Below are 12,422 nucleotides of genomic sequence, written 5' to 3' on the forward strand. Positions count from 1 at the left end.
TCCATTACGATGTAATGACCATGTATAAACCATAGCACTTACGAAATCCAAATCATGTCTTTTCCCTTTTGTATTATCACTTCTCTTGTAGTGTATCCATCGGATTACTATTAGAATTACCAATAATATCAGTAATGAAACTCCAATTGCAACATCAACTATATAACCAATAACCATTAGAAGTACATAAATTATTATGAAAGCTTCAATACACCAGAAAACAGGTGATCTTTTACCCAATGTCCACTTTCTTTCCTTAGTTGCCAAACCATTCTGGAATTTAGATCCTCTGCCATGACGTTTATCGAATTTGTAGTTTCCTTGAAAAATCCTTGTTTTCCCATCTTTTCCATATGCTGCTCCCTCTCCATTTCTTGGATATTGTAATTCCAGAGAATCTAAAAATCCGCCTTCATATACTTTGTTACCATTCTTATACTCCGTCATGATATCATCGCTGAATTGCTTCAGCAATTCTATTTCTTTCCCTTCTTTCCACAAACTTACACGACTTATCTTTTCTGAGTTAAATGAATAACAAATTCCATTATACTTTCCGAAATCATCTTTTTGACAAATTCGAATCAGTTTACCATTGTTATCATATTCTTTCCAATATCCCTTTCCGATTTCTTTCGATGGTTCTATATTTAGTTTCTTGCCTTTCGAATAATATCCATCTGATATTAGGTTTCCATTTCTGTCATATTCTTTTCCTCTCCCTTCGCGATAACCATTTTCAAAATTGCCTTTAAACCATCTCTTATTAACCTCATCATATAACTGGAAATAACCATTGTATATACTTTCACATCCATTCTCCCAGTGACTCAATTGATCCAAATTGCCATTCTTATAAGTATAACATATTCCATTATACTTTCCGAAATCATCTCTTTGACAAATTCGAATCAGTTTACCATTGTTATCATATTCTTTCCAATATTCTTTTCCCATTTCTTTCGATGGTTCTATATTTAGTTTCTTGCCTTTCGAATAATATCCATCTGATATCAGGTTTCCATTTCTGTCATATTCTTTTCCTCTCCCTTCGCGATAACCATTTTCAAAATAGCCAGAAAAGAACAAATAACCATTATTATAAATAAAACACGGTCCTGTCGCTATTCCATCCACAAATGTTAGTTTCGCCATCAACACATTATCCTTAGAATAGATGCATGATTCTCCTTCCATTTTGGAATTCTTCAGCGTTGTTCTTATTAGACACCCTTCATGTGGTTTGCCCACCTCAATATTAACAGAACCATGCGTTTCATTGGCTGACTTGATAGGAAATTGTTCAGAAACATCATATTCCCACCATGTGTCAGCATTGTGGTTTCCAGAACCTTTCACACGAATCGTGGTTAGTTCAATGCCAGAGGCACAGTCTTCTCCCATTTTTAAGTTACTCATCATTATACTGATAGTATTCTTTGGATATAGAGTAATCATTATTCTATAATCATCAATGATTACTGTACATTGTACATTTCCTCTTTTTTGTTATTCTTTCGCGTCTTCTCGTGTAATAATCATTTTTTTCTGCATGTGTTTTCCAAGAATATTCAAGCGGTCACTCATATTTTTGTTCGATAGATGTAATTGTTCTTTGTTCAAACTATAAAAAGGCCATCTATTTACTGTACATATAGTGATAATATAGATTTGACACTGCTTAACCTTTGGTTTTCATTTGTTCTCTGTTTTCAAGGTTTTTAGTATTTCTTTTTGTAATTTCACTATAGTAGTAAGCATCCATATCGTATGTTGATCGAATTAAGCTGTTTCCTATGTGCTCACAATATTCCTCTTCTATTCTTATTGTCCATGTGTAATAGTGTAAAATCTGTCTATTCTAAGTGGAATTATAGTTTCCATACCTGTAGAACATAATGCAAGCTCCATTTGTTTTTATGTATCTCGAAATGTGTCTAATATATTATTGAATATACCATGGCAATCGGTTAGAGAAGAACCGTGAATGATTATCATTTCTCCTATGTCGTACATGAATGTATTATTTGCAATATAATCCACAATAATGGAATGAAACAGATAGAGTAGTGCGTGGAACATTATAATGATAGTCCATCATCGTTTTCCTTGTTCTTTTTGAAAAAAGGAACAGATTCTAAATGTGTACATTCAACCTGCCAAATGCTGAGTGATAACTCAATGTCCTCCATATTTTTGCTGTTTTCTGGAAATAACATCCATATTCTTTGTAATTCTATTACTTCACAACATCCCACGCCATAATAAGTCTATTTCCAAAAGAACTTCGCACTCTCTTGGCAACTCAACCTCTAATCTCCTAAAATATTGTGACGCTATCACTACCCTAACCTTCTCCATCCTCATTAACTCAATTCAACATTTGTTTTCCCACAATCAAGTATTTTTACCCTTCTATCATCTATTCCTCTTTCCTTTCAAATCTCCTTTCAATTTTGTGTTTGTGACATAATCACATTCTTCTTATTACTCCTATTACATTCTCCATTCTTTTTCCTTTGTATGTCGAATTCACTCCAAATATTAAATCAGAGGAGACGAAAACGCGCGTATTGTAAAAGTTCGGTTCCTTGAACCATAGGGAACAATTACGTCTCCAAGAGGAATCTAAAAACCCAAGGAATAATAATCCAAGTTTTATTCACCGAACGAAAGAACCTCTACCAACTGTTGATGAACTCTCTCCAGTAAATACTATTTGTCGTCTTTTCACACAGATTGATACGGGTATGTGGTCTTCCACCCTTCAGCACACCGAAACCATTAACAGTCCTTAAGCTTCACTCTCTTTCCTCTAGAATCTCCAATTACATCGACCCGCATTCCAGTTATTCGGTCTTTCGGAGAAAAAACCATTTACTTCCATTCTTCTACCTTTTCCAATACCACGCTCCTTCTCAACCCCAGTAGCTTTCCAGGAATCGAACAAGGCGATATTCTCTATTTCTAAACCTCCAAAAACCAAAAGCCCACGATCTATTTGGAAGTTGGTTCGCTCACTGCTGTTCAAAACAACGTCGCAATCAGTATCCAAGAAAAGCTGGGCCGCTCATTAAACCTCCTTCCTCAACAGGTAGTGCAGGTAGGTTCCTGTAGCCGAGAATCCGTCGCTCTCAGCTCCATCGAGATCATCATCATCGCTGGCTGTCTCCCGCGTCAGAAGATTTGGCAGAAGATTCTAAGCCTCCAGCGGCAGTTTGTGTACGTGCAACAACACTAAAACCTCGATGAGTGCGAAATTGAGATTACTCGCTTGACCGCGGGAAATCGCACTGTTTTCGGAGGTGTGATAGCCGCGGAAACGAATTGCTTTTTCTATCGAAATAACTGCCGAATGTATGTGGTGGTGCACATAACGAGGGAGATTTTGTGTATGGATTCGAGCGGGTTTTTTCGAGGCGAAATCGTAGCGGATTCGTGTCTGCGAAAGATCCAAGAAATGTGGAAACAGGGAAACACGCATCATTTGGTAACAGTGATGCTGATGATGCGTTGGGTTTTTGAATGTTTGTTTCTAACGAAAAGATTTGGACATGTTTCATGGGGAGTCGATTATTGAGCAACAATCCAGAAAGCCGTTTGTGAAAGTACAAAAATCGGGGTTATTTTGCTCAGAATAATAGGTGTTGTGTAAAGATCGAACGGACGATTTGGAAGACGTGAAGATCGAGATCCGCAAGTTTATTAGTTATATTGGCTCGGATTTGTTTGTTTTTGTGTGGGAGATTGAGAAATAGCAAAGTCCCCATCGTTTGCAATCAATTCGGAGAGAGTTCTTCGGATAAATGTAACGATTTTGAATCGATGGAACCTAGTTGTTTTGTCTCCTTCGCACTATTCTTCTCCACTCATTGCTTTCAATGTCATTCTTAAGGATATCAAACAAAACAAACGAAATCCATTGTTTGACATGAATGGATCCCACATTATCGTTATCACACCTTCCGTTCCAATTTATATCGATGATCGAGTTTCCTATAACGTATCTTTTCTATCCGAATTCGAACGCAGATGACACAGGACAATCTTCACGAAGCTGCTGTGGGCGTGGATTTGGTTTCGGTTGCTCCCATATCACCCTTTCAAGCTCCTCTTTTTCGGTTGGTGATTTACCTGTCTGTGATTTTCAGATTTTCAGTAGAGAAGAGTGATTCGATCGTTCCTGGGTTTATGCAGGCGATTTTCTATCGAACCGAAACCAATGGTAATCAAAATGGTACCGATTTCTGGAATAGATTTTGTTCAATCCGTGGATGTGAATAAATGCAAAGGCAGTATCGATCAGATTCAAAAGCAGCTTCAAGGTTTCTATAAGCAATGCGCTTTGCTTCGTCCCATCCTCGAAGTTGATTCTGTTTGTTTGCATTCCTTTCTCTCTTGTATTCAGTGCTTCCCAAACTCCCTTCCGCTCTGTCCAGTCGAGTTTACTTCGACGATTTGCCGCTTCAAGGCATTCTTTCGGGTGATGAAAACGATCCTTCCGCCTTTTCTCCCGACTTGGCCAACGTTTCTTGTTCTGAATCTTGAGAAGCGTAGGTTTCACACAGTCAACGCTATCAGGATTTGCAGTCCCAAACGAGCGGAACGCCTGGAGCGCAATTCAGTTTGGATAGCAGCTTTGGACTGGATAAGAACGTTCGCGAAAGCGAGGAATCGACTCTGTTCGAATTGGATGCAAAGGAATAAATCGTAGACACGAACCGTTTGGATCGCTGCGAGGTGAATTCGATTCGAATTCGATGAAGAGTAGAAGCTGGAGAGACTCATCCGAGTGATTCGCTGCTTCACATGGTGGTGAGCTCGCCGGACTTGACTTTCTTCACCCAGAGTGTGCGAAACCGACCTTATAACGTGTATATCGAGGACTATTCGAAGCAGAGGTAGATCACCAAGGCGTTCTATCATGCGTAGCATTCAGAATAACGACGATATTCTGTTCTGGATCAACCGAGAATACGACAATCAAGTGGGATTTTGCAGGGAAACGAAACGTGTAGTACACAAAGTTCTTCGTTCGATCGCTGGTTCGCCCTTCGATTTTTTCGCTGGTCGTTTCGGAAGAACTGGCGAAGTCCGATTTGGGAGAAGGAGTGAAAGGGAACAACATCATCAGCAGTCATCAGCCACGCGATCGGCTTTTCATCGATTTCATTCGGCTCCGTTTGTCGTACAACTTTCAATTCAAAGGCGTTTCTTTTGTTGGGGTGCGTGTTCATTCAGTCGATTCCGTCGTATTTATCCCTCGACGCCGCCACAATGGTGCTATACCACCGAGAGGAACACAAATTATCAGTGGATGGAAACAATAATGTGGTCATCGATCTGCAAGTAAGCGATTTCCGCGGTTCCTAAGGCTCAGTCGCGCGGTCCGCGTGTGGAAGTCGCTTCGCAAGAAATTCTATTCGAACATCCGTCTTCTCCGATCGCGGTTTTTAAGCGAATCGATCTGAGTCAACTGAACATCGACTGGAACAAACTCGATAGCGTACGCTCCCATTTGCTTCTCCCACGTGCAGTCGCTCGTGATCAGTTCGCTCAGCGTCAAAGCCGTGCAGAGCAGTCGTCATATCCATCGAGCTCATTTTGTTCTGCTGAATTCACACTCCAAACACGCTCTTTATGATCTGTTTTATTCCTCTCTTCGCCATGCGTTTTGTAACTAACCAGGAGTAACAGCCGTTCCTTGAGTTCTTGATATCCATATTAGTGTGATAACATATCCATCATCTTTTCTCTTCGAATCACTTATTTGCAATAAAGAAATAATTGGTGACTAACAAGGTCATGAATACATGATTCCGCTTTTGTTATTGAAGTACTTTGCTTTAACTAAACTGTGTTGTAATATTCTTGCTGTAGGGAATAGTTTAGGAATAGAAATCGATCGTTTTTCGCCTCCTTTTGTTTCGATTGTTTGGTAATAATAGTTTGGAGGTGAATTCATTTTTAATCGTTGTTGTTTGAAAATTCTTTTCAAGGAAAAGTATATTTCATCGTCTGAAATGTCTATGTTACTTCTATTTTCTTAATATCTTTGTGAATAGTGTTGTTATCGGCAAGAGTTTCGTTCATCAGTCACTTTGTCTTATCACTCTTTATTGGTGTTTTTTTGGTATATATTCCATATATCACATCCATCCATCTATCATCCTAGCCAAATCATATTCATATAGGAATCATTGGATTGAATAAAACAAAAACAACCATTGTGAATCAAATCGAAATTGGTTGTGTTTCAGTGTTTTTCATACAGACACCTTTCTTCACAAATTAATAACAAATGATTTCCTGTTCTGTAATATCATTTCTCTAAACCAAAGAATACACTTTAAATATTCTATTCTATTCTTTCAACAATCAACTTACAAAACCTTATTATTATTATGTTCATGTTTCTAAATCATTCCAACACCCTACACACTCTAAATCTACATTTTCCTTCCTTCCTTCCTAAACACATTTTCGATTCTCATTCAAATCCTACAACGCTTCAACCATTCCACATCTCTACAATTCCATCCATCCATCCATCCATCCATCCATCTTCCAAACCAAACACCGCAACCATTTCTCTCTCTCTTTCTCTCTCTCAGCAACTGCCAAATCGGTCTGGATCGTGGAAACGTGGAAACATCGCGACCCACGGCGCACCAGGCGTGATCGACGAGGTGGGCGCGGATGAGCGCGCCGGTCACGTCGTAGGCCAAGAGGAAGCGGAGGCGGAGGCGGAGGCGGAGGCGGAGGCGGAGGGGCTGGGTGACGGAGACCACGGTGGCGTTCTGCGCCCAGTTGGACAGGAAGAGATCCAGAGAGCCCGGTCGACTCTGCACACCTTCGTAGGGAGCCACGGACCCCACCCCATCGCCCACCAGATTCCTGCTCACTCACACCCACACCCACACCCACACCCAGAGCGAACCGGTGAGCGAGGAGGTTGGCTCGCCGTCCACCACCAACACCCAACGAATTCCGACGTGGCCATCGTGGACACTCCGAATTGCCTGCCCATCCACTCGGCACTGCCCACTTCGCTCGGGACGCACTCCAGCGTGTAGGAAGTCGCGGGGATCCCACCCTCCAACACGTCCCACACATCGCGTCCCGCGGGGAACCAGACGGTTCGGCGGAAGGAGGAAGGAGGAAGGAGGAAGTCGCGGGAGCGCGAAGCTCGCACGTGGCGGTGCAGAGATCATGGAAGGATCCGGTAATCGCCATCGCACAGTCCCACTCAATGCCCTCCGCCTGATTCCACACACACCGCATACAGAACCGCGGGGATCTTCTCTTGGCGTGAGAGATACCCGGTGAACGCGGCCACGCTCAGATAGATGGGCGCGTGCTGCACGCTCTGCACGCTCTGCACGCTCTGCAGGTCCAGGAAGCAGTTCGTGCTGGCGACCTCGCTCTCGCTCTCGCTCTGGATCACGGCCATCGACGCCATCCACGAGCGTCGCACCACGTAGTACCGAATGCTGGCGCCGCCCAGCTCCGCCGGCTCTGCCCACTGCACGCGCAGCGAGGTCGAGGAGAGCGCGGCCACCTCGAGGTTCTGCACCGCGCCGGGCGCGACGACATACGCGGCGAGGGTGATGGGAGAGGAGGCCTCGGAGAGGATGGAGCACGCGGCGGAGCACAGCGCCACGCGCACCCAGTAGGCCACGCACGCATCGAGAGAGAGAGAGAGAGAGAGAGCTCGGGTGGCTGGACGTCGCCCTCTTGGAGGAGCGCGTCGGCGGCGAAGAGCTGGGAGTGGGAGCCAACCAAGGCCTGCACGAAGAGCTCGCACCACCACCAGACCCAGCGCACCTGCGTGGCTTCGAAGGCGGCAGCAGCACGACGGGCGCGGAGGGAGGCAGGCAGGGAGGGAGGCAGCAGCACGACGGGGCGGTAGACGGAGAAGGACGCGAAGGCGGACCAGGAGGCGCCCTTGCGGACACGCCAGCTGATGGCCATCACGCTGTTCACAATGGCGCCCGCCACCAACACGGAGCGCGTCTCGAAGAACTGGCTCTGCACATTGCTGCCCATCAAGGCCATCCATCGGGGCTTCATCGGAGATGCCACTGCTCCAGGGAACCTCCATCTGCACAGACACGCTGCGCTGCGCTGCGCCTACTCCACTTCCCTCATACCAATCGCGCTCTCCACAATCCGAGCAGGCCACAACCGAACGCCAACCGAACGCCAACCGAACGCCGGCGCGGGTCGAGAAGGTCGCGATGAGGGTTTCCGCGGGGAAGGGGAGGCCGTTTCGGGACACCAACCTGTTGGCATTGATGTAGAGCGTGCGTGCCTTCGCAGAACCGCGGGAAGGAGCCATCGAAGGCGAAGGTGAACCCAATGGTGTAGTCGGAGATGGAGATCGCGGTGGTGGGATAGGAGAACGTGGCCTCGGCCAATTCAAACACGATGTGGATGTTCATGGGCTCGAATGGGTCGTTGATCACCTCGCCCACGCCCACATTGCTCGTGCAGTACATCGTGGATTGCTTCCCATCTCCCATCGTCCACAGCGCCACGTCCCTCGCCCCATCGCCCGCCACGCAGCGCAGCGCAGCGCAGCATCGGCAGGATGGGCTGGCAGGAGCCCGTCCCCTATCGATCGATCGATTCCCACTGCTGATAGGCGTTGCAGCGATACGTAATCATGCCCCACTAGTCCACATCGCACTTCGTATCCAACACTTGCCCCAAGTGCCCTTCCGGCTACCCCGCCACTTCGTCCGCGGGGCACACCACCGCCACGCACCTCACCTCTCTTCCATTCCACCACTTCCCACACGCCCGCACCACGCACACCTCCACCTTCCCATGCTCCACAGACCCACAAATGCAGAACTGCACCGTCTTGGAACTCGCCTGCTCCCACTGCCCATTCCAATTCACTCGGCTCGCATCAATCAGAGGCGAGGACCGTCCCCACAGCAGTTCGCATACTCCGCCTTCTTGTCCCATTCTCCCAAGTTCCACACACGCTCCGCTTCTACAAACCTACAGCTCTTGCTCCCATACTTTGCCCTTTCACTCATCGCAAATCCGTTCTCTCTACCACACTCTACCACCTCACAATATGAAAATGAAAATACGAGAAACAGAACAGATATCCTAGGCAAGAACGTCGTGCCTGTACCAGATACCTCCCACGTTGCAAGTTATCTCCATGTATCCGCGGTCGCACATGGCATAAATGGGTTCGCCACGTTGCACAGTTTGAAGCACAGGAATTCCTCACTCGGAACACACTCCACACAGCAAAAATGGAACCAGGGTCCACCGCCATTATGGTATTGAATGCGTTCACGATGCATATCTCACACACACAGTTTAGTCAAAGTAACGATAGCAAAGACTACACTAGCTTCTTCAAACACACCAACTTGAGGACAGAATCCATCCCAGCTACAATACTTACATTCCCACAACACAACACACAAAAACACATAGAAGTCCGAAAACAAAGCAAAAGACAGGACATACAAGTCCAACTCCAAATTTTGAATACATTCAAACCCAGTAAGACGAAGCTAATAGCTTTGATTGTAAAACAAATGATTTCAAAAATACACAGGAATTGTGCAATTGTGAAAATAGTGTTGAAATTGGGTATGAGTGGAAGAATAGATTTCGAATAGGGAGGGAGTTGTTTTTACTGTGAAGTGGAAGGAGATGAGCGGAAATGGGATATTGTGGAATGAATAGATCGAAGAGTGTTGTTTCCAGTGGAAGCGTTTTGTTTTTCGTTCTATTCATTTGGAATTTTATATAGATGGGATAGAAAGAAATAGGGTATGTAGAAGATGATGATAGGAATGAAAATGGAAAAGCTAGCGATAAGCAGTTTTTGGGTTATCATTTATATAAATAATATGTGATATGTGTATAGTAGAATCGAATAGTAGAGTTTGTGAGAAAGGTGGGTGTGTCGTTGAAGAACTGAGCAAAATAAGGTAGAATACATAATATATTTTATACGAACAAATAGAGATATATTCATATTCCACTGTTTCTAGGTTTTTCGATAGTTGGTGTGCAGTTTTTGTCGTTTTGATGCACTCTGAACCTATCAGAGTTTGTTATATTGCCAGAGAATACTATCTCTTATTCTAACCCGTATAGTATCCCCCACCTGCCAAATAATGCAGAATATCTCCTATTTAAAGGAAGGATCGAATTGTACACCACTTCAATAGGGATACAAAGTGATTCACAATGTTGTTCTATTACGAGCATGAATAACAATAGTATACATAATACTTGCTGTTTGAGTTGGTTGATGAAAGTGAAATGCTTTGGTTCCCAACTCATTAGGATGAATAGAATTACTCACTAATAGCGATATCAGTATTGTTGATGATAAAGCTGAAATCCATAAGAATGGACTCTATGGGAATGAGTAGTTGTCCAATATCAAGCTGTGAGACATATCTGGCTGATTATTTGTTGGAGGCAACAATCAAACTATTACTTTTCAGATATATAAATAGAAGATAGACATTGATATCTATCTATCTATCTATCTTCTTGAATACCTTACTGAAGTTGTACTTACAAGATATCGTGAATGACACGTACACTTGGATCACCTGAAGATTTCGCGTGATATCAATCACATTCAATCCATAGAACGAAGTGGATAAAATGACCATTCGTTCTTCCAAACCGAGGATTTCTCGAATATCCGGAGCATTGGTGAAATCGATGGTATGTGGGGACTGGATATAAATACATCCATAACTCGAAGCCTTCGTAGATATCGAGAACGTAGTATCGGTCATGGTGTTGAGGATGGCATTGATTTGACCGATCGTGTAGTATCCAGGAGGAATCATTATCTCTTCGTCATTGAGTTGGTGACCACATTCGTAGAATCCACATTGTTGAACATGACTTGATTGGGTCTGAACAAAATAGTCATGGAAGTGATGTAAGGGTTCCGATACTTGCACGGAATGACCCAACAATTATAACCATTCCTGGGTGAGCCTTGAATAAGCATGGAGTAGTACAATTACTTTACCATAGACAGCGTGATTAACAGGGGAATCATTGACTCTCCCGAGAGTAGTTATGCAAGGCAGTTTTGCGCGAAAACTTGTTCCCTGCTGAAATGCGGCGTCAGGGGCAGTCTGGATTCCATAGTGACACGAGGCGGAGTGACGGATTAGCATGGCCGACAACGGCTGGAATGGCACGAAAAAGGCTGCCAAAAATTATTATGCATTTCACGTCAATACCTAACTACTAATCCTTTTCTTTCTCTCTATCTCTCCACCGTCCTTTGTTTCCAAACAAACACACCATAGAATGTAAACATTACTTAAAGGGAACGAGCATAGTAGGGGTTCCCATGGCGAACCAGAGGAACCCAGCAGCCATCAGAGCGGCCACAACCAGAGTCAACACCCAACCAACGAAAACCTCCAAGAAAAGCTTCCAATTGATACCCTTCTTGCCCTCCAGAATACCGACACCCACCGTCGATCCCACCTGGCAATGCGTGGTCGACAGAGGAATTCCCAGACGCGATCCGATCAGCACCACGATGGCGGCTCCCAGCTCAATGGTGAATCCACGCGAAGGAGTGACACGGACCAGGTTGACTCCGATGGAAGCGATAATCTTGTATCCGAGCGTCGCCAGACCGGCCACGATACCAGCACCTCCCAGAATCAGAATCCAAATGGGCACTTCGGACTTGTCCGAGATTCCGCGGTTCACGTAAATGGAAACGACTCCAGCGAAGGGACCAATCGAGTTGGCGACATCATTGGCACCGTGCGAGAACGAATCGAAGGTGGCGGTAACGACCTGGACGAAGGTGAACACGTGCTCCGTGCGAGCATCGAACTTCTCAGCGTTCTTGTGCATCTTGTACACCTGCGACTCCTCATCCTTCAGCTCCGCATGCACGTCCTGGTTCAGCACACCCAGAGCATCCTTCGTGGCCTTGGTCTCCTTCTTGGTCTCCTCCACAGGCACACTGACAGTCACGGCCGTGTTGGCAGCAGCCATCGGAGCGTCGGGGTTCGCAGACACGGACTTGGTAGGCTGAGCCTTGGCGTTGTCCTCCTCGGTCTGGATCTTGAGAGAACGCTTGCGCAGGCAAGGAACCATGGTGAAGGTGAGGACGACCGAAATGATAACGCCCAGCACCACAGAGATGAGCAGACCCAACCAGAGAGGAGTTTCGTCCAGATTGAGCTGAGGAGAGCCCTTGTAGATGATGAAGAAAATGTTCACGGCAAAAGTCACACCGACCATGATAGGGTAGAACTTGAGGGCACGCTCGAACGACTCCTTCGCACGGAGAATGCAGTTACGGACGAAGAGGAACAGCAGGAAGGTGAGGATTCCAGAAAGCACGGACTGTACCTCAAGGTAATTACTGTAACGTAAGCGAG

General features: G+C 45.1%; 2 protein-coding genes; one reads left to right on the plus strand and one right to left on the minus strand.

The window, feature by feature from the left end:
• Positions 1-9,997: 9,997 nt before the first annotated feature.
• GSBLH_T00000740001 (uncharacterized protein) lies at positions 9,998-10,913 on the plus strand (the record flags this gene model as incomplete). XM_013038989.1 has 2 exons in its annotated part: positions 9,998-10,232; positions 10,264-10,913. The coding sequence occupies exon 2, from the start codon at positions 10,725-10,727 to the stop codon at positions 10,911-10,913; it is 189 nt and encodes a 62-aa protein (XP_012894443.1). The 5' UTR covers positions 9,998-10,232; positions 10,264-10,724.
• A 407-nt stretch (positions 10,914-11,320) lies between these two features.
• Positions 11,321-12,422, minus strand: part of GSBLH_T00000741001 (uncharacterized protein) — a gene marked incomplete at its 5' end in the record, with an annotated part of 2,778 nt that continues 1,676 nt past the window's right edge. The window contains one exon of the mRNA XM_013038990.1: positions 11,321-12,393. Within this exon, the coding sequence (XP_012894444.1) occupies positions 11,335-12,393 (1,059 nt within the window). The 3' untranslated portion in view covers positions 11,321-11,334.

This window comes from Blastocystis hominis (assembly GCF_000151665.1).
Source record: "Blastocystis hominis, Singapore isolate B (sub-type 7) whole genome shotgun sequence assembly, scaffold_1".
NCBI lineage: Eukaryota > Bigyra > Opalinata > Blastocystidae > Blastocystis > Blastocystis hominis.